At 48.6% G+C, this 27,909-nt stretch overlaps 1 protein-coding gene across 5 annotated transcripts in view; it reads right to left on the reverse strand.

Annotated features, from left to right (window-relative positions):
* Positions 1 to 5,619: 5,619 nt before the first annotated feature.
* LOC115115993 (phospholipid-transporting ATPase IH-like) overlaps positions 5,620 to 27,909 on the reverse strand; it is a 110,415-nt gene continuing 88,125 nt past the window's right edge. For 2 of the 5 annotated variants that reach the window (XR_010462645.1, XR_010462637.1), the window contains 6 exons: positions 9,999 to 10,064; positions 9,605 to 9,708; positions 9,342 to 9,507; positions 8,362 to 8,465; positions 7,109 to 8,232; positions 5,620 to 5,709 (listed from right to left, as the gene is read on the reverse strand). Coding sequence is in view for 1 of the 5 variants with exons in the window: in XM_065015270.1 (XP_064871342.1) it covers positions 8,388 to 8,465; positions 9,342 to 9,507; positions 9,605 to 9,708; positions 9,999 to 10,064 (414 nt within the window). In the remaining 4 variants the exon portion in view is untranslated. The remainder of the gene's footprint in view (positions 5,710 to 7,108; positions 8,233 to 8,361; positions 8,466 to 9,341; positions 9,508 to 9,604; positions 9,709 to 9,998; positions 10,065 to 27,909) is intronic. The other 3 variants (XR_010462639.1, XR_010462638.1, XM_065015270.1) reach the window with 3 other exon arrangements.

The raw sequence follows: 27,909 nt of genomic DNA on the forward strand, positions 1-27,909 counted from the left end.
ATAAATATAATCTCTGTGGGTGACTACATATAAATATAATCTCTGTGGGTGACTACATATAAATATAATCTCTGTGGGTGACTACATATAAATATAATCTCTGTGGGTGACTACATACAAATATAATCTCTGTGGGTGACTACATATAAATATAATCTCTGTGGGTGACTACATATAAATATAATCTCTGTGGGTGACTACATATAAATATAATCTCTGTGGGTGACTACATATAAATATAATCTCTGTGGGTGACTACATAGAAATATAATCTCTGTGGGTGACTACATATAAATATAATCTCTGTGGGTGACTACATATAAATATAATCTCTGTGGGTGACTACATATAAATATAATCTCTGTGGGTGACTACATATAAATATAATCTCTGTGGGTGACTACATATAAATATAATCGCTGTGGGTGACTACATATAAATATAATCTCTGTGGGTGACTACATATAAATATAATCTCTGTGGGTGACTACATAGAAATATAATCTCTGTGGGTGACTACATAGAAATATAATCTCTGTGGGTGACTACATAGAAATATAATCTCTGTGGGTGACTACATAGAAATATAATCTCTGTGGGTGACTACATATAAATATAATCTCTGTGGGTGACTACATAGAAATATAATCTCTGTGGGTGACTACATAGAAATATAATCGCTGTGGGTGACTACATAGAAATATAATCTCTGTGGGTGACTACATATAAATATAATCTCTGTGGGTGACTACATAGAAATATAATCTCTGTGGGTGACTACATAGAAATATAATCTCTGTGGGTGACTACATAGAAATATAATCTATGTGCGTGACTACATAGAAATATAATCTATGTGCGTGACTACATATAAATATAATCTCTGTGGGTGACTACATATAAATATAATCTCTGTGGGTGACTACATAGAAATATAATCTCTGTGGGTGACTACATAGAAATATAATCTCTGTGGGTGACTACATAGAAATATAATCTATGTGCGTGACTACATAGAAATATAATCTCTGTGGGTGACTACATATAAATATAATCTCTGTGGGTGACTACATAGAAATATAATCTCTGTGGGTGACTACATAGAAATATAATCTATGTGCGTGACTACATAGAAATATAATCTCTGTGGGTGACTACATAGAAATATAATCTCTGTGGGTGACTACATAGAAATATAATCTATGTGCGTGACTAGCCTACTCATGAAAATCAGGTCACTTACAGTAGCAGAAAGTGGGAGTCACTATCATCTAAACGTCTTCAGAGGGTTTATTCTGTGGAAATACCTTTTCATTTGGGTTGTTACAAAAACCAAAAGCAAAATGATAAATACATAAGAGTTGAAATAAAGTCTTCTCTCCTGGATCAAACACTAGCAAAAGAAAAATCAACAAAAAGAATGTGTATTTTCAATCACATTGATAAGATAACAATAATCAGAATCAGAATCATAATAATGTGACATGATTTGACCTCCCATCCAATGATTTGACACAGTAACACAAACAGTGAAAACGCTCCCCATAAGCAGCAGTCTGAATTTGTCCCAGCTACACTGTATTGAGACCAGCCTTTTGTAATGACAAAAACATCAAAACACCAGCCCAATTATGATCATTTTCCCACGAATTGGTCTTTTGACCAATCACATCAGATATGATGTGAAAAGATCTGATGTGATTGGTCAAAAGACCAATTTGTGGAAAAATGATCAGAATTGGTCTGGCTGTGAAAACACAGCCCTTCCGTTGGAAGTCATGCATTCATTGTCTGATGTGTTTGTCATTAAATACAGTGTAGCTGGGACAAATTCAGACTGCTGCTTATGAGGAGAGTTTTCACTGTTTGTGTTACTGTGTCAAATCATCATGAAGTCCTCTTTACAGTGGGTCTGATACAATGGAGGCTGCTGATGGGAGGATGGCTCATAATAATGTCTAGAAGGGAGTAAATGGAATAGTATCAAGCACATTTTTTTGGTACCATTCTCTCAATTCCAGCCATTATTACGAGCCATCCTCCCCTCAAGCAGCCTCCATTGGTCTGATATATATCATTCATGATAACCCCTTAGGATCCAAGTCAGTAAGCTCAACCAAATGGGTCTAGTCATAAACAAACATAAAACCTGAACACTGAACTTCAAAACCCCCCAAAAAGGACAGAGTGGTGCCCTGTTGCAAAGACAACACGAGACACAATGTCTACTGTATAGAGATATTTGTTGTATGTGTCAGCACTCAGCAGACCAATGAACACACAAATATGCTTATGAATCTAATGACTTTCAGAGTCTCTCACTAACACCACAGATGTCACTATCACCACAGATGTCATTAACACCACAGATGTCACTATCACCACAGATGTCATTAACACCACAGATGTCACTATCACCACAGATGTCATTAACACCACAGATGTCACTAACACCACAGATGTCACTAACACCACAGATGTCACTAACACCACAGATGTCACTATCACCACAGATGTCATTAACACCACAGATGTCACTAACACCACAGATGTCACTATCACCACAGATGTCACTATCACCACAGATGAGCTTGGACAAAGGCAGATGTTTCACCTCAGACTTTTACATGTTAGAAACGTGGAAAATAGATGAATTCAACATCATCTACAATCATTTACATAGAGCATGTGGCGAACCAATCATATCATTCATATGACATTCTAGAAAGATGGATTTGATTGTGACTGCGCTGTTTGATTCAAGTCTTTGCATTCATTTTTTAAAATGTATTTCCCAAACCCCTAACACTGCCCCCCAATACATATATCCATCAGTTTAAGTTACATCCATACATGGTAAACAACCTGCATTCATAATATATACCACGTAAAATATCTCAGTTCATAATCGAACAGATATGAAAAGCCATAACCTGGTGCGATAAAGATATACCATTCTAGAGTACGGACAAGAACCTTTAAATAACGGAACATACACAGTCTTTAGACAACATAGCATAATGCAAGCAACACTGAACAATGAGCCATTAAAACATCCATGAAGGAACCCTATCAGTCTGTGTACAGGGCATAGATATCGGTCTGACTCATAGGTCTGACCCAAACAGAGTGCTGTTACGGTGTATGGCCACATTGTATAGAAAGTTGAAGACGGAAGTTTACATACACCTTAGCCAAATACATTTAAACTCAGTTTTTCACAATTCCTGACATTTAATCCTAGTAAAAAATTCCCTGTTTTAGGTCAGTTAGGATCACCACTTTATTTTAAGAATGTGAAATGTCAAAATAATAGTAGAGAAAATGATTTATTTCAGCTTTTATTTCTTTCATCACATTCCCAGTGTGTCAGAAGATTACATACACTCAATTATTATTTGGTAGCATTGCATTTAAATTGTTTAACTTGGGTCAAACGTTTCAGGTAGCCTTCCACAAGCTTCCCACAATAAGTTGGGTGAATTTAGGTCCATTCCTCCTGACAGAGCTGGTGTAACTGAGTCAGGTTTGAAGGCCTCCTTGCTCGCACACGCTGTTTCAGTTCTGCTCAGAAATGTTCTATGGGATTGAGGTCAGGGCTTTGTGATGGCCACTAAAATACCTTGACTTTGTTGTCCTTAAGCTATTTTGCCACAACTTTGGAAGTATGCTTGGGGTCATTGTCCATTTGGAAGACCCATTTGCGACCAAGCTTTAACTTCCTGACTGATGTCTTGAGATGTTGCTTCAATATGTCCACATAATTTTCCTGCCACATGATGCCATCTATTTTGTGAAGTTCACCAGTCCCTCCTGCAGCAAAGCACCCACACAACATGATGCTGCCACCCCCGTGCTTCATAGTTGGGAGAGTGTTCTTTAAGTTGCAAGCCTCTTCCTTTTTCCTCCAAACATAACAATGGTCATTATGGCCAAACAGTTACATTTTTGTTTCATCAGACCAGAGAACATTTCTCAAAAAGTACGATCTTTGTCCCCATGTGCAGTTGCAAACCGTAATCAGTTTTTTTTATGACGGTTTTGGAGCAGTGGCTTCTTCCTTGCTGAGCGGCCCTTCAGGTTATGTCGATATAGGACTTGTTTTACTGTGGATGTAGATACTTTGTACCTGTTTCCTCCAGCATCTTCACAAGGTCCTTTGTTGTTGTTCTGGGATTGATTTGCACTTTTCGCACCAAAGTACGTTCATGTCTAGGAGACAGAAGGCTTCTCCTTCCTGAGCGGTATGATGGCTGCGTGGTTACATGGTGTTTATACTGGCGTACTATTGTTTTTACAGATGAATGTGGTACCTTCTGGCATTTGGAAATTGCTCCTAAGGATGAACCAGACTTGTGGAGGTCTACAATTTTTTTCCAAGTTCTTGGCTGATTTCTTTTGATTTTCCCATGATGTCAAGCAAAGAGGCACTGAGTTTTAAGGTAGGCCTTGAAATACATCCACAGTCACACCTCCAATTGACTCAAATGATGTCAATTAGCCTATCAGAAGCTTCTAAAGCCATGACATAATTTTCTGGAATTTTCCAAGCTATTTAAAGGCACAGTCAACTTAGTGTATAAAAACTTCTGACCCACTGGAATTGTGATACAGTGAATTATAAGTGAAATAATATGTCTGTAAACAATTGTTGGAAAAATGACTTGTATCATGCACAAAGTAGATGTCCTAACCAACTTGCCAAAACTATAGTTTGTTAACAAGAAATTTGTGGAGTGGTTGAAAAATAGTTTTATTGACTCCAAGCTAAGTGTATGTAAACTTACAAATTCAGCTGTATATACATATACACGTGCAGTGAATAACAGATGTCTTTCTCCTCAGAACATTTTGCGAAGCAACTACCGTTATTTCAACAAAATGAGTATATTTGAGAGACAGAGAAAAAGAAGACAGAGACAGTTAATAAAATAGAAACAGAAAAGTCTGTTCCGTTTCATACACAATTCCTTAGTGTAGAAGGGACGCACATTCACACACTGAACCTCCGTGTGTTCAGTGTTTAACACCACTGGTGTCAACGTTGGATTCAAGTATTTTAACATGGATTATAGAGTAGCAGAACTAAGTAGAGATGTGGACTGGACTGGGATCAGGACCACACTGAAATGGGATGGACAGGACCGGTGGGAGGCAGATTGGGGGAGGGGTGTATCTGAATGGCTGACTATGCACATGGTGAATTGTGTGAAGATGTTTCATGTTTTTCAGTATGTGTGAATTATTTTGCAAATGTGTGTGTGTGTGTGTGTTTGCATTGTTTATGAGTGGAATACAAATCCTTCCACATCCATGGTAAGCTGTAAGTTTAGATCACATTGGTCTCTGTGTGTGTGCACATCTTTTGTGAACACATCATTTTGTGTGTGTTCACACATTAGCCTGTGTGTGTGTGAGTGTGTGTCACACAAAGGTCTCTGGCCCCGGTGTGTAGTAGGCAAAGCCAGCCCCTGAGAGGCGGAGCTTGTAGGGGCTGAGGGTGCAGCGGTCTGCCCCGCCCCAATCAGTCCAGTGGGCCAATAGTAGTTTGTGGGGGAAGGACTCAGACCTGCGGAGTGGGAGGGGCATCAGAACCCTGATGTGGAGGTGGGAGGAGTCAGTACACTTCCATTTGGAGGAAGGGCCAGAAGGGCATGGGAGCACGGGGGTCAACTCTGCTACACTGCCCTGCAACAGCTTGTCAACGTCCTGGAGATGGAGGGAAGGAGAGAATGGAGAAAAACAGAGGGAGTGTTTAGATCACTGAAAATACCCTAGTCTGTTTCAGGTTGAACTCCCATTCAGATGATCAGCATGCAATGAAAATGAAACGTTCACACACATGCTGTATCATCTTCTAGCACCAGAGGTCAGTGTTCCTCACCCAAATGGCCACTAATGTTGCCTGATGTTTCAGTGTACAGAATAATAATCAATGCCATTGTTTTGCCTGTGTGTTAAACTTTATCTCCATGTTTAAGATACCAAATGTATTTATTTGTAAAAAAAATAGCAGTGATATTATTGTCTCTGACCCCCGTGTTGGAATGGACAGTACGAGAGTGGTCCAATAATAGGACAGAGCTCATCCACCTTACAGCAGCTCTCAGCAGGACAGAAGGAAAGACAGAAAATGCCTCTGTTGCATCCCAAGCAAGTCAGCCTGACCCTCCAGACAAACCACCCGAAGAAAATCATGACAATCAAACCACCCAGACAGCTCCATGCGTTGCATTCCACAATTGTGATTCGTCCCAAGTGAGCAAGCCTCTCAGCACAGTAGACCAGCTAGCATCGGTGAAGACCCTCTAACAGGAAATAAAATTACCCCCAAACTATCAGCACCCCTCCAGAACCACAGTGCAACAGGCAGCCATATTAGCAGCATTGCCACTCTTGACATATTCTGTGGCCATTGGCATTCAGTTACCGTAGCAACCCTAGGTCTCTGATGGGGAATGGTCTAGGGGCTGGCTGAGCAGGTAGTTAGGGTTGTGTGACATCATGTAGTCATAGGTCCTGGTAGCTTGCACCCCTCCACCTCCTCTGTCCCCCTCACAGGTCCTAGCAGGGCAAAGCATGTCTCTCTCTCTGCCTCCACCTCCATCAATAGGACTGGCACCCGGGGCAGAGGACACCCCCCCCCCCACACACCCCATCAGCCTTCACCCTCTGTGGGCAAACAGTAGGGTGAGCAGGGGTCAGGGGTCAGGAGGTTCTAAATAGAAGGCATGCGGTGAACCACTGCACTGTAACCAACTGTATGTGACATGTAATGATAGCCCTTCAACTTCCCAGTGTCCTGCTGAGGATTACTCCAGTGTAGAAAACATTACATCCATCCAAGTTAGCATTTGGATGGAATAACACATTCATGTACATTTTATACATCAATATACAGTAGATACATTCAACAGCATCCATAGAGGAACAGGAAGAGAAGAGATGCTGAATATGGTACTGGGTAAGATTGTTAGACTAGCAGGATGCTAACAGAAGGCTCAAAATTAGTACAACCTTTTATCTGCTGTAGCATGGTCAGCAGTAGCATACAGTGGGGAGAACAAGTATTTGATACACTGCCGATTTTGCAGGTTTTCCTACTTACGAAGCATGTAGAGGTCTGTAATTTTTATCATAGGTAGACTTCAACTGTGAGAGACGGAATCTAAAACAAAAATCCAGAAAATCACATTATACATAAGTATTTGATACATCACAAAAGCATAACTTAATATTTGGTACAGAAACCTTTGTTTGAACTTAATATTTGGTACAGAAACCTGTGTTTGCAATTACAGAGATCACACGTTTCATGTAGTTCTTGACCAGGTTTGCACACACTGCAGCAGGGATTTTGGCCCACTCCTCCATACAGACCTTCTCCAGATCCTTCAGGTTTCGGGGCTGTCGCTGTATTTTTGTTTTAGATTCCATCTCTCACAGTTGAAGTGTACCTATGATAAAAATTACAGACCTCTACATGCTTTGTAAGTAGGAAAACCTGCAAAATCGGCAGTGTATCAAATACTTGTTCTCCCCACTGTATATAGCAGTGTGAATGATAGTATTGTCTGGTAATTGAGTTGAATTGTTTGAAATGGATGCCCTGGATGGTGAGAGCCCTGAATGGTGAGAGCCCTGGATGGTGAGAGCCCTGGATGGTGAGAGCCCTGAATGGTGAGAGCCCTGGATGGTGAGAGCCCTGGATGGTGAGAGCCCTGAATGGTGAGAGCCCTGAATGGTGAGAGCCCTGGATGGTGAGAGCCCTGGATGGTGAGAGCCCTGGATGGTGAGAGCCCTGAATGGTGAGAGCCCTGTGAGAGCCCTGGATGGTGAGAGCCCTGGATGGTGAGAGCCCTGGATGGTGAGAGCCCTGGATGGTGAGAGCCCTGAATGGTGAGAGCCCTGGATGGTGAGAGCCCTGGATGGTGAGAGCCCTGGATGGTGAGAGCCCTGTGAGAGCCCTGGATGGTGAGAGCCCTGGATGGTGAGAGCCCTGGATGGTGAGAGCCCTGGATGGTGAGAGCCCTGTGAGAGCCCTGTGAGAGCCCTGGATGGTGAGAGCCCTGGATGGTGAGAGCCCTGGATGGTGAGAACCCTGGATGGTGAGAGCCCTGTGAGAGCCCTGTGAGAGCCCTGGATGGTGAGAGCCCTGGATGGTGAGAGTCCTGGATGGTGAGAGCCCTGGATGGTGAGAGCCCTGGATGGTGAGAGCCCTGGATGGGAACACTACAGTGATTGTGATTGAAAGTTGGGAGTTAATGTTGAAACACTGATTTAACTGAATGAAGGTAGACCACTGACGTCATTTTGACATTGGCACATGCCACCATGCACATCAAGTGTTTAAAAAGTCACCTCCTCCTCTGACGTCTCTCGGCCAATCAGAAACTCAATCTGCTATCGGACTGAGAAAGCACGAAGATGGTGGACGGCTCCACGGTAAGGCACGGGCGATTGGACTGTCGTTGCCCCAGGTAACGGGGTCAGAGGGCGGAGGTTACAGGAAGAGGAGTGGAGGATTGGAGGAGGGAGACAGAGTGGGGAGAGGAGAGAGATAGAAAGGGAAAGGGGGACAGTGGTGGGTTCAATTAGGAAGCAAAGCAGAGAGAGGGGAAGAGGAAAGAAATCCGTTAGATTTAGCTTCAGATCCATTTCCCAAATGTACATCTAAAAAGGATTGGATAGGTATAAGCAATATGATATGCTTCATCTTGCCTTCTGATAGGCTGGGTGTAATCTTCACCATTGTGCTCACACCTATGCAACAGTGTCAGATCTACAGGAGTACTAAGGGTCTATTTGGAATTCAGCACTTGATTCACAGGAAGCAGGACATTCAGCTAAGCGGTGACAAGAAGTAGTAATATCAGATGAAAGGAGGGGACAGTTTACAGTGTTGGTTAACACAGGGTCAATCTTTTACGACATGGGTGTCAAACTAAATTTCCCAGCGGGCTGCATTTAGTCTTCACCAGACTGGAGGGCCGCACTTAAATTTGATTATATTTCCTCTGTGTCAAAATTTGATTAGCTTTTAGTCATTTCAATGTCGATAAAATGACTCAAACCACCCGCGGGCTGGATTGAATGGGCTCGCGGGCCAGATCCGGCCTTGAGATTGACACGTGTTTTAGGAGTTTTAGTACTGAGTCGTCTGGCATGTGTGAGGCAGCTGTACCTGGATACTTTTGGTCAGTAGAGAAGGTATTTTTGATGTGATTATACATGTAGGTCTACATACTATCTACTGTACATATTGAGGGCCGCAATCAAATGACTCTTCAATTAACTGGTGCAGTTGTGTTTCCTGAGCTGTGGTCAAGTTGTGGTCCTACCTGTGCAAGATGGGTGGCGGTGGGCCACAGTGTTCTGCAGAGGACCTTCTTGACCACATCAGGCAGCAGGCTGACCATAATCAGCAGGATGATGCCTAGCCAAGCCGGACCGCTGGACAACATCTGCATGAACACATAGTACATCCTCTGGTAGTTCAGGAAAGGCCTGGAGGGAGAGGATCTAGTTATTCTATATCTATGTTTAAGGGAAATGAATAATGTACAGAGTAAGAACCAGTCAGTTGTAAGAATGAGAGGCCTACCAGATGATGCCTCCCCAGAGCAGAGAGAAGATGACATAGAAAAGCAGGGAGCCCCAGATGACAAAGTGGTTGATCCAGGTCCAGTGGTGTGTGTCCAAGGCAAGCTGCAACACACAGGATACACACACACACACACACACACACACACACACACACACACACACACACACACACACACACACACACACACACACACACACACACACACACACACACACTTATCAATCAGTCCATAGTAACACCTCCAGGGCATACAGCTCTAACGATTGATGAGAAAGTCTAGTCAATCTATTATCTCACAGACATATACATGCAAAGAGATGATTCAATCCACTATTATCAGATTCACTCAGTCTCTTACTCCTTCACACGGTGTAAACACACACACACACACCTTGAGCGTGACCGTGAACACCAGCACAGTAAAGACGAGAGTCCCGAAAGTCCAGTTCCCAAACATCTAGAGAAGAACAGAGAGTGAGCAGGAAGTCAGCCACACCTCATCAGGCACACATTTCAACCATCCTTTACACAGCGCATTCGGAAATTATTCAGACCCCTTGACTTGTTCCACATTTTGTTATGTTACAGCCTCATTCTAAAATGGATTGTATACATTTTCCCCTCACAATACCCCATGACAGAGCAAAAACTGGTTTTTAGAACTGTTTGCAAAATGAAAAACTGAAATACTTTATTTACATAATTATTCAGACCCTTTGCTATGAGACTCGAAATTGAGTTCAGGTGCATCATGTTTCCATTGATGATCCTTGAGATGTTTCTATAACTTGATTGGAGTCCAATTGTGGTAAACTGAATTGAGTGTACATTATTTGGAAAGGCACACATCTGTCTATATAAGGTCACACAGTTGACAGTGCATGTCAGAGCGAAAACCAAACCATGAGGTCGAAGGAATTGTCCGTAGAGCTCAGAGACAGGATTGTGTCGAGGCACAGATCTGGGGAAGGGTACCAAAACATTTCTGCAGCATTGAAGGTCCCCAAGAACACAGTGGCAAACTGAGCAATCGGGGGAGAAGGGCCTTGGTCAGGGAGGTGACCATGAAACCGATGATCACAGAGCTCCAGAGTTCCTCTGTGGAGATGGGAGAACCTTCCAGAAGGACATCCATTTATGCAGCAATCAGGCCTTTATGGTAGAGTGGCCAGACGGAAGACTCTCTTCAGTAAAAGGCACATGGCAGCCCACTTGGAGTTTGCCAAAAGGCACATAAAGGACTCTCAGACCACGAGAAACAACATTGTACTCTTTGTCCTGAATGCCAAGCAAGTCTGGAGGAAACCTGGCACCATCCCTATGGTGAAGCATGGTGGTGGCAGCATCATCCTGTGGGGATGTTTTTCAGCAGCAGGGACTGGGAGACTAGTCAGGATCGAGGGAAAGATGAATGGAGCAAAGTACAAAGAGATCCTTGATGAAAACCTACTCCAGAGGGCTCAGGACCTCGGAAGGTGACCCTTCGCCCCCAGTCTAACAGGACAACAATGCTAAGCACACAGCCAAGACCACGCAGGAGTGGCTTCGGGACAAGTCTCTGAATTGCCTTGAGTGGCCCAGCCAGAGCCCAGACTTGAACCAGACCGAACATCTCAATAGCTGTGCAGCGACGCTCCCCATCCATCCTGACAGAGCTTAAGAAGAATAGGAGAAACTCCCCAAATACATGTGCCAAGCTTGTAGCGTCATACCCAAGAAGAGTCCAGGCTATATACGCTGCCAAAGGTGCTTCCACAAATACTGAGTAAAGGGTCTGAATATTTATGTAAATGTGATATTTCCGGGTTTTTCTTTAATACATTTGCTAAAAATCACAAAAAAACATTTTTCTTTGTCATTGTGGGGTATTATGTGTAGGGGTAATTGAATCTGTTTTAGAATAAGGCTGTAACATAACAAAATGAGGAAAAAGTCAAGCGGTCAACACCATCATTGATCATCTGTTGAAACCATTGATAAATATCAGCTGAAACTATTCACACCGATATGAGCACAGGGCACTACCTGTAATTACTTCATTTAAACCTGTGTTGTAGTTGATTCTAAACGCACGTAAATGCCGTTCACACACCTTTTTTATTTTTCGCGAGCGTTTACCCACCTTTTACGGCTAAATGCATTTAAGAATAGGTAACATTACTTTACTTACCATGAAAGGAGATCAGCTTTTACCCATATATTCTTTACCACTACATCACTGATTACAATCCTAAACACTATAGTGTTTGATGCTGCAACAAGCTACGTCCATTTCACCTGTATTTCACCTGGTCTTTTACTGTTGTATGGCATCCCATTCATGTAGGTCTCATATTAAGCTAATGATGGTAAATAACCTTGAAACTTCAGGAAGGAACAGATGGAAGAGGAGGAGGAGGAGAAAGAGACAGGGAGAGAGATGGCGAGGAAGAGAGAAATATGAAGGGAGAGGAAGATATAGATAAAGAGAGGGAGAGCAAGAGAGAGATGAGGGAGATGTAGAGTGACAGAGGAAGAGAGATGGAGGGAGAGGTAGAGTGACAGAGGAAGAGAGATTGAGGGAGAGGTAGAGTGACAGAGGAAGAGAGATGGAGGGAGAGGTAGAGTGACAGAGGAAGAGAGATGAGGGAGAGGTAGAGTGACAGAGGAAGAGAGATGGAGGGAGAGGTAGAGTGACAGGGGAAGAGAGATGGAGGGAGAGGTAGAGTGACAGAGGAAGAGAGATGGATGGAGAGGTAGAGTAACAGAGGAAGAGAGATGGAGGGAGAGGTAGAGTGACAGAGGAAGAGAGATGGAGGGAGAGGTAGAGTGACAGAGGAAGAGAGATGGAGGGAGAGGTAGAGTGACAGAGGAAGAGAGATGGAGGGAGAGGTAGAGTGACAGGGGAAGAGAGATGGAGGGAGAGGTAGTGACAGGGGAAGAGAGATGGAAGGAGAGGTAGAGTGACAGAGGAAGAGAGATGGAGGGAGAGGTAGAGTGACAGGGGAAGACAGATGGAGGGAGAGGTAGAGTGACAGAGGAAGAGAGATGGAGGGAGAGGTAGTGACAGAGGAAGAGAGATGGAGGGAGAGATAGAGTGACAGGGGAAGAGAGATGGAGGGAGAGGTAGTGACAGAGGAAGAGAGATGGAGGGAGAGGTAGAGTGACAGAGGAAGAGAGATGAGGGAGAGGTAGAGTGACAGAGGAAGAGAGATGGAGGGAGAGGTAGAGTGACAGAGGAAGAGAGATGGAGGGAGAGGTAGAGTGACAGAGGAAGAGAGATGGAGGGAGAGGTAGAGTGACAGAGGAAGAGAGATGGAGGGAGAGGTAGAGTGACAGGGGAAGAGATGGAGGGAGAGGTAGAGTGACAGAGGAAGAGCGATGGAGGAGAGAGGTAGTGACAGAGGAAGAGAGATGGAGGGAGAGGTAGAGTGACAGAGGAAGAGAGATGGAGGGAGAGGTAGAGTGACAGAGGAAGAGATGGAGGGAGAGGTAGAGTGACAGAGGAAGAGAGATGGAGGGAGAGGTAGAGTGACAGGGGAAGAGAGATGGAGGGAGAGGTAGAGTGACAGGGGAAGAGAGATGGAGGGAGAGGTAGAGTGACAGGGGAAGAGAGATGGAGGGAGAGGTAGAGTGACAGAGGAAGAGAGATGGAGGGAGAGGTAGTGACAGGGGAAGAGAGATGGAGGGAGAGGTAGAGTGACAGAGGAAGAGAGATGGAGGGAGAGGTAAAGACAGAGGAAGAGAGATGGAGGGAGAGGTAGAGTGACAGAGGAAGAGAGATGGAGGGAGAGATAGAGTGACAGGGGAAGAGAGATGGAGGGAGAGGTAGAGTGACAGAGGAAGAGAGATGGAGGGAGGGGTAGTGACAGAGGAAGAGAGATGGAGGGAGAGGTAGAGTGACAGAGGAAGAGAGATGGAGGGAGAGGTAGAGTGACAGAGGAAGAGAGATGGAGGGAGAGGTAGAGTAACAGAGGAAGAGAGATGGAGGGAGAGGTAGAGTGACAGAGGAAGAGAGATGGAGGGAGAGGTAGAGTGACAGAGGAAGAGAGATGGAGGGAGAGGTAGAGTGACAGAGGAAGAGAGATGGAGGGAGAGGTAGAGTGACAGGGGAAGAGAGATGGAGGGAGAGGTAGTGACAGGGGAAGAGAGATGGAGGGAGAGGTAGAGTGACAGAGGAAGAGAGATGGAGGGAGAGGTAGAGTGACAGGGGAAGAGAGATGGAGGGAGAGGTAGAGTGACAGAGGAAGAGAGATGGAGGGAGAGGTAGTGACAGAGGAAGAGAGATGGAGGGAGAGATAGAGTGACAGGGGAAGAGAGATGGAGGGAGAGGTAGAGTGACAGAGGAAGAGAGATGAGGGAGAGGTAGAGTGACAGAGGAAGCGAGATGGAGGGAGAGCTAGAGTGACAGAGGAAGAGAGATGGAGGGAGAGGTAGAGTGACAGAGGAAGAGAGATGGAGGGAGAGGTAGAGTGACAGGGGAAGAGAGATGGAGGGAGAGGTAGAGTGACAGAGGAAGAGAGATGGAGGGAGAGGTAGAGTGACAGGGGAAGAGAGATGGAGGGAGAGGTAGAGTGACAGAGGAAGAGAGATGGAGGGAGAGGTAGAGTGACAGAGGAAGAGAGATGGAGGGAGAGGTAGAGTGACAGGGAAGAGAGATGGAGGGAGAGGTAGAGTGACAGAGGAAGAGAGATGGAGGGAGAGGTAGAGTGACAGAGGAAGAGAGATGGAGGGAGAGGTAGAGTGACAGAGGAAGAGAGATGGAGGGAGAGGTAGAGTGACAGAGGAAGAGAGATGGAGGGAGAGGTAGAGTGACAGAGGAAGAGAGATGGAGGGAGAGGTAGAGGACAGAGGAAGAGAGATGGAGGGAGAGGTAGTGACAGAGGAAGAGAGATGGAGGGAGAGATAGAGTGACAGGGAAGAGATGGAGGGAGAGAGAGTGACAGAGGAAGAGAGATGGAGGGAGAGGTAGAGTGACAGAGGAAGAGAGATGGAGGGAGAGGTAGAGTGACAGAGGAAGAGAGATGGAGGGAGAGGTAGAGTGACAGAGGAAGAGAGATGGAGGGAGAGGTAGAGTGACAGAGGAAGAGAGATGGAGGGAGAGGTAGAGTGACAGAGGAAGAGAGATGGAGGGAGAGGTAGAGTGACAGAGGAAGAGAGATGGAGGGAGAGGTAGAGTGACAGAGGAAGAGAGATGGAGGGAGAGGTAGTGACAGAGGAAGAGAGATGGAGGGAGAGGTAGAGAGGTGAGTGACAGAGGAAGAGAGATGGAGGGAGAGGTAGAGTGACAGAGGAAGAGAGAGATGGAGGGAGAGGTAGAGTGACAGAGGAAGAGAGATGGAGGGAGAGGTAGAGTGACAGAGGAAGAGAGATGGAGGGAGAGGTAGAGTGACAGAGGAAGAGATGGAGGGAGAGGTAGAGTGACAGGGGAAGAGAGATGGAGGGAGAGGTAGAGTGACAGAGGAAGAGAGATGGAGGGAGAGGTAGAGTGACAGGGGAAGAGAGATGGAGGAGAGGTAGAGTGACAGAGGAAGAGAGATGGAGGGAGAGGTAGAGTGACAGAGGAAGAGAGATGGAGGGAGAGGTAGAGTGACAGAGGAAGAGAGATGGAGGGAGAGGTAGAGTGACAGAGGAAGAGAGATGGAGGGAGAGGTAGAGTGACAGAGGAAGAGAGGATGGAGGGAAGAGAGATGGAGGGAGAGTGACAGAGGAAGAGAGATGGAGGGAGAGGTAGAGTGACAGAGGAAGAGAGATGGAGGGAGAGGAGGGAGAGGTAGAGTGACAGAGGAAGAGAGATGGAGGGAGAGGTAGAGTGACAGAGGAAGAGAGATGGATGGAGGGAGAGGTAGAGTGACAGAGGAAGAGAGATGGAGGGAGAGGTAGAGTGACAGAGGAAGAGAGATGGAGGGAGAGGTAGAGTGACAGAGGAAGAGAGATGGAGGGAGAGGTAGAGTGACAGAGAAGAGAAGGAGGGAGAGAGTGGAAGAGGGGAGAGAGGTAGAGTGACAGAGGAAGAGAGATGGAGGGAGAGGTAGAGTGACAGAGGAAGAGAGATGGAGGGAGAGGTAGAGTGACAGAGGAAGAGAGATGGAGGGAGAGGTAGTGACAGGGGAAGAGAGATGGAGGGAGAGGTAGAGTGACAGGGGAAGAGAGATGGAGGGAGAGGTAGAGTGACAGAGGAAGAGAGATGGAGGGAGAGGTAGAGTGACAGAGGAAGAGAGATGGAGGGAGAGGTAGAGTGACAGAGGAAGAGAGATGGAGGGAGAGGTAGAGTGACAGAGGGAAGAGAGATGGAGGGAGAGGTAGAGTGACAGAGGAAGAGAGATGAGGAGAGGTGGAGGGAAGAGAGATGGAGGGAGAGGTAGAGGAAGAGAGATGGAGGGAGAGGTAGAGTGACAGAGGAAGAGAGATGGAGGGAGAGGTAGAGTGACAGAGGAAGAGAGATGGAGGGAGAGGTAGAGTGACAGAGGAAGAGAGATGGAGGGAGAGGTAGAGTGACAGAGGAAGAGAGATGGAGGGAGAGTAGAGTGACAGAGGAAGAGAGATGGAGGGAGAGGTAGAGTGACAGAGGAAGAGAGATGGAGGGAGAGAGATGGAGGACAGGGGAAGAGGAGAGATGGAGGGAGAGGTAGAGTGACAGAGGAAGAGAGATGGAGGGAGAGGTAGAGTGACAGAGGAAGAGAGATGGAGGGAGAGGTAGAGTGACAGAGGAAGAGAGATGGAGGGAGAGGTAGAGTGACAGAGGAAGAGAGATGGAGGGAGAGATAGAGGACAGAGGAAGAGAGATGGAGGGAGAGGTAGAGTGACAGAGGAAGAGAGGAGATGGAGTGACAGAGAGATGGAGGGAGAGGTAGGAAGAGAGAGATGGAGGGAGAGATAGAGGACAGAGGAAGAGAGATGGAGGGTAGACAGAGGAAGATAGATGGACAGAGGAAGAGAGAAGAGATGGAGGGAGAGGGTAGTGACAGAGGAAGAGAGATGGAGGGAGAGAGTGACAGGGGAGAGATGGAGAGAGAAGTGACAGAGGAAGAGAGATGGAGGGAGAGGTAGTGACAGAGGAAGAGAGATGGAGGGAGAGGTAGAGTGACAGAGAAGAGAGATGGAGGGAGAGGTAGTGACAGAGGAAGAGAGATGGAGGGAGAGGTAGTGACAGAGGAAGAGAGATGGAGGGAGAGTAGAGTGACAGAGGAAGAGAGATGGAGGGAGAGGTAGAGTGACAGAGGAAGAGAGATGGAGGGAGTGACAGAGGAAGAGAGATGGAGGGAGAGGTGACAGAGGAAGAGAGATGGAGGGAGAGGTAGAGTGACAGAGGAAGAGAGATGGAGGGAGAGGTAGTGACAGAGGAAGAGAGATGGAGGGAGAGGTAGAGTGACAGAGGAAGAGAGATGGAGGGAGAGGTAGAGTGACAGAGGAAGAGAGATGGAGGGAGAGATAGAGTGACAGAGGAAGAGAGATGGAGGGAGAGATAGAGTGACAGAGGAAGAGAGATGGAGGGAGAGGTAGAGTGACAGAGGAAGAGAGATGGAGGGAGAGGTAGAGGACAGGAGGAAGAGAGATGGAGGGAGAGGTAGAGTGACAGAGGAAGAGAGATGGAGGGAGAGGTAGAGTGACAGAGGAAGAGAGATGGAGGGAGAGGTAGAGGACAGAGGAAGAGAGATGGAGGGAGAGGTAGAGTGACAGAGGAAGAGAGATGGAGGGAGAGGTAGAGTGACAGAGGAAGAGAGATGGAGGGAGAGAGATAGGGAGTGACAGAGGAAGAGAGAGAGTGGAGGAGAGATGGAGGGAGAGTAGACAGAGGAAGAGAGATGGAGGGAGAGGTAGAGTGACAGAGGAAGAGAGATGGAGGGAGAGATGGAGGGAGAGGTAGAGTGACAGAGGAAGAGAGATGGAGGGAGAGGTAGAGTGACAGAGGAAGAGAGATGGAGGGAGAGGTAGAGTGACAGAGGAAGAGAGATGGAGGAGAGGTAGTGACAGAGGAAGAGAGATGGAGGGAGAGGTAGAGTGACAGAGGAAGAGAGATGGAGGGAGAGGTAGAGTGACAGAGGAAGAGAGATGGAGGGAGAGGTAGAGGACAGAGGAAGAGAGATGGAGGGAGAGGTAGAGTGACAGAGGAAGAGAGATGGAGGAGAGAGTAGAGTGACAGAGGAAGAGAGATGGAGGGAGAGGTAGAGTGACAGAGGAAGAGAGATGGAGGGAGAGGTAGAGGACAGAGGAAGAGAGATGGAGGGAGAGGTAGAGTGACAGAGGAAGAGAGATGGAGGGAGAGGTAGAGTGACAGAGGAAGAGAGATGGAGGGAGAGGTAGAGTGACAGAGGAAGAGAGATGGAGGGAGAGGTAGTGACAGAGGAAGAGAGATGGAGGGAGAGGTAGTGACAGAGGAAGAGAGATGGAGGGAGAGGTAGAGTGGACAGAGGAAGAGAGATGGAGGGAGAGATAGAGTGACAGAGGAAGAGAGATGGAGGGAGGGGAGAGAACAGAGGAAGAGAGATGGAGGGAGAGGTAGAGTGACAGAGGAAGAGAGATGGAGGGAGAGGTAGAGGACAGAGGAAGAGAGATGGAGGGAGAGGTAGAGAGGACAGAGGAAGAGAGATGGAGGGAGAGGTAGAGTGACAGAGGAAGAGAGATGGAGGGAGAGGTAGAGTGACAGAGGAAGAGAGATGGAGGGAGAGGTAGAGTGACAGAGGAAGAGAGATGGAGGGAGAGGATAGAGGACAGAGGAAGAGAGATGGAGGGAGAGGTAGAGGACAGAGGAAGAGAGATGGAGGAGAGGTAGAGGACAGGGGAAGAGAGATGGAGGGAGAGGTAGAGTGACAGGGGAAGAGAGATGGAGGGAGAGGTAGAGAGGACAGAGGAAGAGAGATGGAGGGAGAGGTAGAGTGACAGAGGAAGAGAGATGGAGGGAGAGGTAGAGTGACAGAGGAAGAGAGATGGAGGGAGAGGTAGAGTGACAGAGGAAGAGAGATGGAGGGAGAGGTAGAGTGACAGAGGAAGAGAGATGGAGGGAGAGGTAGAGTGACAGAGGAAGAGAGATGGAGGGAGAGGTAGAGTGACAGAGGAAGAGAGATGGAGGGAGAGGTAGTGACAGAGGAAGAGAGATGGAGGGAGAGGTAGAGTGACAGAGGAAGAGAGATGGAGGGAGAGGTAGTGACAGAGGAAGAGAGATGGAGGGAGAGGTAGAGTGACAGAGGAAGAGAGATGGAGGGAGAGGTAGAGTGACAGAGGAAGAGAGATGGAGGGAGAGATAGAGTGACAGAGGAAGAGAGATGGAGGGAGAGGTAGAGTGACAGAGACAGAGGAAGAGAGATGGAGGGAGAGGTAGAGTGACAGAGGAAGAGAGATGGAGGGAGAGGTAGAGTGACAGAGGAAGAGAGATGGAGGGAGAGGTAGAGTGACAGAGGAAGAGAGATGGAGGGAGAGGTAGAGTGACAGAGGAAGAGAGATGGAGGGAGAGGTAGAGTGACAGAGGAAGAGAGATGGAGGGAGAGGTAGAGTGACAGAGGAAGAGAGATGGAGGGAGAGATAGAGGACAGAGGAAGAGAGATGGAGGGAGAGAGAGGACAGAGGAAGAGAGATGGAGGGAGAGGTAGAGTGACAGAGGAAGAGAGATGGAGGGAGAGGTAGAGTGACAGAGGAAGAGAGATGGAGGGAGAGGTAGAGTGACAGAGGAAGAGAGATGGAGGGAGAGGTAGAGTGACAGAGGAAGAGAGATGGAGGGAGAGGTAGAGTGACAGAGGAAGAGAGATGGAGGGAGAGGTAGAGTGACAGAGGAAGAGAGATGGAGGGAGAGGTAGAGTGACAGAGGAAGAGAGATGGAGGGAGAGGTAGAGTGACAGAGGAAGAGAGATGGAGGGAGAGGTAGAGTGACAGAGGAAGAGAGATGGAGGGAGAGGTAGTGACAGAGGAAGAGAGATGGAGGGAGAGGTAGAGTGACAGAGGAAGAGAGATGGAGGGAGAGGTAGAGTGACAGAGGAAGAGAGATGAGGGAGAGATAGAGTGACAGAGGAAGAGAGATGGAGGGAGAGGTAGAGTGACAGAGGAAGAGAGATGGAGGGAGAGGTAGAGTGACAGAGGAAGAGAGATGGAGGGAGAGGTAGAGGACAGAGGAAGAGAGATGGAGGGAGAGGTAGAGTGACAGAGGAAGAGAGATGGAGGGAGAGGTAGAGGACAGAAGAGATGGAGGGAGAGGTAGAGTGACAGAGGAAGAAGGAGGAGATAGAGTGACAGAGGAAGAGAGGAGGAGAGGTAGAGTGACAGAGGAAGAGAGATGGAGGGAGAGGTAGAGTGACAGAGGAAGAGAGATGGAGGGAGAGGTAGAGTGACAGAGGAAGAGAGATGGAGGGAGAGGTAGAGTGACAGAGGAAGAGAGGAAGAGAGATGGAGGAAGAGAGGGAGGGAGAGGACAGAGGAAGAGAGATGGAGGGAGAGGTAGAGTGACAGAGGAAGAGAGATGGAGGGAGAGGTAGAGTGACAGAGGAAGAGAGATGGAGGGAGAGGTAGAGGACAGAGGGAAGAGAGATGGAGGGAAGAGATGGAGGAAGAGATGAGGACAGAGGAAGAGAGATGGAGGGAGAGGTAGAGTGACAGAGGAAGAGAGATGGAGGAGAGGTAGAGTGACAGAGGAAGAGAGAGATGGAGGGAGAGGTAGAGTGACAGAGGAAGAGAGATGGAGGGAGAGGTAGAGGACAGAGGAAGAGAGGAGGGAGAGAGGAGGGAGAGGATGGAGAGAGACAGAGGAAGAGAGATGGAGGGAGAGGTAGAGTGACAGAGGAAGAGAGATGGAGGGAGAGGTAGAGTGACAGAGGAAGAGAGATGGAGGGAGAGGTAGAGTGACAGAGGAAGAGAGATGGAGGGAGAGGTAGAGTGACAGAGGAAGAGAGATGGAGGGAGAGATAGAGAGAGGAAGAGAGATGGAGGGAGAGGTAGAGTGACAGAGGAAGAGAGATGGAGGGAGAGGTAGGAGGACAGAGGAAGAGAGATGGAGGGAGAGGTAGAGTGACAGAGGAAGAGAGATGGAGGGAGAGGTGGAGGGAGAGGACAGAGGAAGAGAGATGGAGGGAGAGGTAGAGTGACAGAGGAAGAGAGATGGAGGGAGAGGTAGGACAGAGGAAGAGAGATGGAGGGAGAGGTAGGACAGAGGAAGAGAGATGGAGGGAGAGGTAGAGTGACAGAGGAAGAGAGATGGAGGAGAGATAGAGTGACAGAGGAAGAGAGATGGAGGGAGAGGTAGAGTGACAGAGGAAGAGAGATGGAGGGAGAGAGTAGAGTGACAGAGGAAGAGAGATGGAGGGAGAGGTAGAGGACAGAGGAAGAGAGAGATGGAGGGAGAGGTAGAGTGACAGAGGAAGAGAGATGGAGGGAGAGGTAGAGTGACAGAGGAAGAGAGATGGAGGGAGAGGTAGAGTGACAGAGGAAGAGAGATGGAGGGAGAGGTAGAGTGACAGAGGAAGAGAGATGGAGGGAGAGGTAGAGTGACAGAGGAAGAGAGATGGAGGGAGAGGTAGAGTGACAGAGGAAGAGAGATGGAGGGAGAGGTAGAGTGACAGAGGAAGAGAGATGGAGGGAGAGGTAGAGTGACAGAGGAAGAGAGATGGAGGGAGAGGTAGAGTGACAGAGGAAGAGAGATGGAGGGAGAGATAGAGTGACAGAGGAAGAGAGATGGAGGGAGAGATAGAGTGACAGAGGAAGAGAGATGGAGGGAGAGGTAGAGTGACAGAGGAAGAGAGATGGAGGGAGAGGTAGAGTGACAGAGGAAGAGAGATGGAGGGAGAGGTAGAGTGACAGAGGAAGAGAGATGGAGGGAGAGGTAGTGACAGAGGAAGAGAGATGGAGGGAGAGGTAGAGTGACAGAGGAAGAGAGATGGAGGGAGAGGTAGAGTGACAGAGGAAGAGAGATGGAGGGAGAGGTAGAGTGACAGAGGAAGAGAGATGGAGGGAGAGGTAGAGTGACAGAGGAAGAGAGATGGAGGGAGAGATAGAGTGACAGAGGAAGAGAGATGGAGGGAGAGGTAGAGTGACAGAGGAAGAGAGATGGAGGGAGAGGTAGAGTGACAGAGGAAGAGAGATGGAGGGAGAGGTAGAGGACAGAGGAAGAGAGATGGAGGGAGAGGTAGAGTGACAGAGGAAGAGAGATGGAGGGAGAGAGTAGGAGTGACAGGAGAGAAGAGAGATGGAGGGAGAGGTAGAGTGACAGAGGAAGAGAGATGGAGGGAGAGGTAGAGTGACAGAGGAAGAGAGATGGAGGGAGAGGTAGAGTGACAGAGGAAGAGAGATGGAGGGAGAGGTAGAGTGACAGAGGAAGAGAGATGGAGGGAGAGGTAGAGTGACAGAGGAAGAGAGATGGAGGGAGAGGTAGAGTGACAGAGGAAGAGAGATGGAGGGAGAGGTAGAGGACAGAGGAAGAGAGATGGAGGGAGAGGTAGAGACAGAGGAAGAGAGATGGAGGGAGAGGTAGAGTGACAGAGGAAGAGAGATGGAGGGAGAGGTAGAGTGACAGAGGAAGAGAGATGGAGGGAGAGGTAGAGTGACAGAGGAAGAGAGATGGAGGGAGGTAGGGAGGAAGAGAGATGGAGGAGAGGTAGACAGAGAGGAAGAGAGATGGAGGGAGAGATAGAGGACAGAGGAAGAGAGATGGAGGGAGAGGTAGAGTGACAGAGGAAGAGAGATGGAGGGAGAGGTAGAGTGACAGAGGAAGAGAGATGGAGGGAGAGGTAGAGTGACAGAGGAAGAGAGATGGAGGGAGAGGTAGAGTGACAGAGGAAGAGAGATGGAGGGAGAGGTAGAGGACAGAGAAGAGAGATGGAGGGAGAGGTAGAGTGACAGAGGAAGAGAGATGGAGGGAGAGATAGAGTGACAGAGGAAGAGAGATGGAGGGAGAGGTAGAGTGACAGAGGAAGAGAGATGGAGGGAGAGGTAGAGTGACAGAGGAAGAGAGATGGAGGGAGAGGTAGAGTGACAGAGGAAGAGAGATGGAGGGAGAGGTAGAGTGACAGAGGAAGAGAGATGGAGGGAGAGGTAGAGGACAGAGGAAGAGAGATGGAGGGAGAGGTAGAGTGACAGAGGAAGAGAGATGGAGGGAGAGGTAGAGGACAGAGGAAGAGAGATGGAGGGAGAGGTAGAGTGACAGAGGAAGAGAGATGGAGGGAGAGGTAGAGTGACAGAGGAAGAGAGATGGAGGGAGAGGTAGAGTGACAGAGGAAGAGAGATGGAGGGAGAGGTAGAGTGACAGAGGAAGAGAGATGGAGGGAGAGGTAGAGGACAGAGGAAGAGAGATGGAGGGAGAGGTAGAGTGACAGAGGAAGAGAGATGGAGGGAGAGGTAGAGTGACAGAGGAAGAGAGATGGAGGGAGAGGTAGTGACAGAGGAAGAGAGATGGAGGGAGAGGTAGAGTGACAGAGGAAGAGAGATGGAGGGAGAGGTAGAGGACAGAGGAAGAGAGATGGAGGGAGAGGTAGAGTGACAGAGGAAGAGAGATGGAGGGAGAGATAGAGTGACAGAGGAAGAGAGATGGAGGGAGAGGTAGAGTGACAGAGGAAGAGAGATGGAGGGGGAGAGGATAGAGGACAGAGGAAGAGAGATGGAGGGAGAGGAGAGGACAGAGGAAGAGAGATGGAGGGAGAGGTAGAGTGACAGAGGAAGAGAGATGGAGGGAGAGAGGTAGAGTGACAGAGGAAGAGAGATGGAGGGAGAGGTAGAGGACAGAGGAAGAGAGATGGAGGGAGAGGTAGAGTGAGAGGAAGAGAGATGGAGGGAGAGGTAGAGTGACAGAGGAAGAGAGATGGAGGGAGAGATAGAGTGACAGAGGAAGAGAGATGGAGGGAGAGGTAGAGTGACAGAGGAAGAGAGATGGAGGGAGAGGTAGAGTGACAGAGGAAGAGAGATGGAGGGAGAGGTAGAGTGACAGAGGAAGAGAGATGGAGGGAGAGGTAGAGGACAGAGGAAGAGAGATGGAGGGAGAGGATGGAGAGGTACAGTGAGGAAGAGAGATGGAGGGAGAGGTAGAGTGACAGAGGAAGAGAGATGGAGGGAGAGGTAGAGTGACAGAGGAAGAGAGATGGAGGGAGAGGTAGAGTGACAGAGGAAGAGAGATGGAGGGAGAGGTAGAGTGACAGAGGAAGAGAGATGGAGGGAGAGGTAGAGTGACAGAGGAAGAGAGATGGAGGGAGAGGTAGAGTGACAGAGGAAGAGAGATGGAGGGAGAGGTAGAGTGACAGAGGAAGAGAGATGGAGGGAGAGGTAGAGTGACAGAGGAAGAGAGATGGAGGGAGAGGTAGAGTGACAGAGGAAGAGAGATGGAGGGAGAGGTAGAGTGACAGAGGAAGAGAGATGGAGGGAGAGAGGTAGAGTGACAGAGGAAGAGAGATGGAGGGAGAGGTAGAGGACAGAGGAAGAGAGATGGAGGGAGAGGTAGAGTGACAGAGGAAGAGATGGAGGGAGAGAGAGGGACAGAGGAAGAGAGATGGAGGGAGAGGTAGAGTGACAGAGGAAGAGAGATGGAGGGAGAGGTAGAGTGACAGAGGAAGAGAGATGGAGGGAGAGGTAGAGTGACAGAGGAAGAGAGATGGAGGGAGAGGTAGAGTGACAGAGGAAGAGAGATGGAGGGAGAGGTAGAGTGACAGAGGAAGAGAGATGGAGGGAGAGGTAGAGGACAGAGGAAGAGAGATGGAGGGAGAGGTAGAGTGACAGAGGAAGAGAGATGGAGGGAGAGGAAGATGGAGGAGAGGAAGACAGGAGAGGAAGAGAGATGGAGGGAGAGGTAGAGTGACAGAGGAAGAGAGATGGAGGGAGAGAGAGTGACAGAGGAAGAGAGATGGAGGGAGAGGTAGAGGACAGAGGAAGAGAGATGGAGGGAGAGGTAGAGTGACAGAGGAAGAGAGATGGAGGGAGAGGTAGAGTGACAGAGGAAGAGAGATGGAGGGAGAGGTAGAGGACAGAGGAAGAGAGATGGAGGGAGAGGTAGAGTGACAGAGGAAGAGAGATGGAGGGAGAGGTAGAGTGACAGAGGAAGAGAGATGGAGGGAGAGGTAGAGGACAGAGGAAGAGAGATGGAGGGAGAGGTAGAGTGACAGAGGAAGAGAGATGGAGGAGATGTAGAGGACAGAGGAAGAGAGATGGAGGGAGAGGTAGAGGACAGAGGAAGAGAGATGGAGGGAGAGGTAGAGTGACAGAGGAAGAGAGATGGAGGGAGAGGTAGAGTGACAGAGGAAGAGAGATGGAGGGAGAGGTAGAGACAGAGGAAGAGAGATGGAGGGAGTGAGGAAGAGAGATGGAGGGAGAGGTAGAGTGACAGAGGAAGAGAGATGGAGGGAGAGATAGAGTGACAGAGGAAGAGAGATGGAGGGAGAGGTAGAGTGACAGAGGAAGAGAGATGGAGGGAGAGGTAGAGTGACAGAGGAAGAGAGATGGAGGGAGAGGTAGAGGACAGAGGAGAGATGGAGGGGAGGTAGAGTGACAGAGGAAGAGAGAGGTAGTGACAGAGGAAGAGAGATGGAGGGAGAGGTAGAGGACAGAGGAAGAGAGATGGAGGGAGAGGTAGAGTGACAGAGGAAGAGAGATGGAGGGAGAGGTAGAGTGACAGAGGAAGAGAGATGGAGGGAGAGGTAGAGGACAGAGGAAGAGAGATGGAGGGAGAGATAGAGTGACAGGGAAGAGAGATGGAGGGAGAGGTAGAGTGACAGAGGAAGAGAGATGGAGGGAGAGGTAGAGGACAGAGGAAGAGAGATGGAGGGAGAGGTAGAGTGACAGAGGAAGAGAGATGGAGGGAGAGGTAGAGTGACAGAGGAAGAGAGATGGAGGGAGAGGTAGAGTGACAGAGGAAGAGAGATGGAGGGAGAGGTAGAGTGACAGAGGAAGAGAGATGGAGGGAGAGAGAGTGACAGAGGAAGAGAGATGGAGGGAGAGTGACAGAGGAAGAGAGATGGAGGGAGAGGTAGAGTGACAGAGGAAGAGAGATGGAGGGAGAGGTAGAGTGACAGAGGAAGAGAGATGGAGGGAGAGGTAGAGTGACAGAGGAAGAGAGATGGAGGGAGAGGTAGAGTGACAGAGGAAGAGAGATGGAGGGAGAGGTAGACAGGACAGAGATGGAAGAGAGATGGAGGGAGAGGTAGAGTGACAGAGGAAGAGAGATGGAGGGAGAGGTAGTGACAGAGGAAGAGAGATGGAGGGAGAGGTAGAGTGACAGAGGAAGAGAGATGGAGGGAGAGGAGTGACAGAGAGAGATGTAGAGTGACAGAGGAAGAGAGATGGAGGGAGAGATAGAGGACAGAGGAAGAGAGATGGAGGGAGAGGTAGAGGACAGAGGAAGAGAGAGGAGGAGAGGTAGAGGAAGAGGAAGAGAGATGGAGGGAGAGGTAGAGTGACAGAGGAAGAGAGATGGAGGGAGAGGTAGAGGACAGAGGAAGAGAGATGGAGGGAGAGGTAGAGTGACAGAGGAAGAGAGATGGAGGGAGAGGTAGAGTGACAGAGGGGAAGAGAGATGGAGGAGAGGTAGAGTGACAGAGGAAGAGATGGAGGGAGAGTGACAGAGGAAGAGAGATGGAGGGAGAGGTAGAGGACAGAGGAAGAGAGATGGAGGGAGAGGTAGAGTGACAGAGGAAGAGAGATGGAGGGAGAGGTAGAGGACAGAGGAAGAGAGATGGAGGGAGAGGTAGAGTGACAGAGGAAGAGAGATGGAGGGAGAGGTAGAGGACAGAGGAAGAGAGATGGAGGGAGAGGTAGAGTGACAGAGGAAGAGAGATGGAGGGAGAGGTAGAGACAGAGGAAGAGAGATGGAGGGAGAGGTAGAGTGACAGAGGAAGAGAGATGGAGGGAGAGGTAGAGACAGAGGAAGAGAGATGGAGGGAGAGGTAGAGGACAGAGGAAGAGAGATGGAGGGAGAGGTAGAGTGACAGGGAAGAGAGATGGAGGGAGAGGTAGAGTGACAGAGGAAGAGAGATGGAGGGAGAGGTAGAGTGACAGAGGAAGAGAGATGGAGGGAGAGGTAGAGTGACAGAGGAAGAGAGATGGAGGGAGAGGTAGAGTGACAGAGGAAGAGAGATGGAGGAGAGGTAGAGTGACAGAGGAAGAGAGATGGAGGGAGAGGTAGAGTGACAGAGGAAGAGAGATGGAGGGAGAGGTAGAGGACAGAGGAAGAGAGATGGAGGGAGAGGGAGAGTGACAGGGGAAGAGAGATGGAGGGAGAGGTAGAGTGACAGAGGAAGAGAGATGGAGGGAGAGGTAGAGTGACAGAGGAAGAGAGATGGAGGGAGAGGTAGAGGACAGAGGAAGAGAGATGGAGGGAGAGGTAGAGTGACAGAGGAAGAGAGATGGAGGGAGAGGTAGAGTGACAGAGGAAGAGAGATGGAGGGAGAGGTAGAGTGACAGGGGAAGAGAGATGGAGGGAGAGGTAGAGTGACAGGGGAAGAGAGATGGAGGGAGAGGTAGAGTGACAGAGGAAGAGAGATGGAGGGAGAGGTAGGAGGACAGAGGAAGAGAGATGGAGGGAGAGGTAGAGGACAGAGGAAGAGAGATGGAGGGAGAGAGTGAGAGGAAGAGAGATGACAGAGGAAGAGAGATGGAGGGAGAGGTAGAGGACAGAGGAAGAGAGATGGAGGAGAGGTAGAGTGACAGGGGAAGAGAGATGGAGGGAGAGGTAGAGTGACAGAGGAAGAGAGATGGAGGGAGAGGAGTAGAGAGACAGGAGGAAGAGAGATGGAGGGAGAGGTAGAGTGACAGAGGAAGAGAGATGGAGGGAGAGGTAGAGTGACAGAGGAAGAGAGATGGAGGGAGAGGTAGAGTGACAGAGGAAGAGAGATGGAGGGAGAGATAGAGGACAGGGAAGAGAGATGGAGGGAGAGGTAGAGTGACAGAGGAAGAGAGATGAGGGAGAGGTAGAGTGACAGGGAAGAGAGATGGAGGGAGAGGTAGAGGACAGAGGAAGAGAGATGGAGGGAGAGGTAGAGTGACAGAGGAAGAGAGATGGAGGGAGAGGTAGAGGACAGAGGAAGAGAGATGGAGGGAGAGATAGAGTGACAGGGAAGAGAGATGGAGGGAGAGGTAGAGGACAGAGGAAGAGAGATGGAGGGAGAGGTAGAGTGACAGAGGAAGAGAGATGGAGGGAGAGGTAGAGTGACAGAGGAAGAGAGATGGAGGGAGAGGTAGAGTGACAGAGGAAGAGAGATGGAGGGAGAGGTAGAGTGACAGAGGAAGAGAGATGGAGGGAGAGGTAGAGTGACAGAGGAAGAGAGATGGAGGGAGAGGTAGAGTGACAGAGGAAGAGAGATGGAGGGAGAGATAGAGTGACAGGGGAAGAGAGATGGAGGGAGAGGTAGAGTGACAGAGGAAGAGAG

This window comes from Oncorhynchus nerka, linkage group LG3, assembly GCF_034236695.1.
Source record: "Oncorhynchus nerka isolate Pitt River linkage group LG3, Oner_Uvic_2.0, whole genome shotgun sequence".
Taxonomy (NCBI): Eukaryota; Metazoa; Chordata; class Actinopteri; order Salmoniformes; family Salmonidae; genus Oncorhynchus; species Oncorhynchus nerka.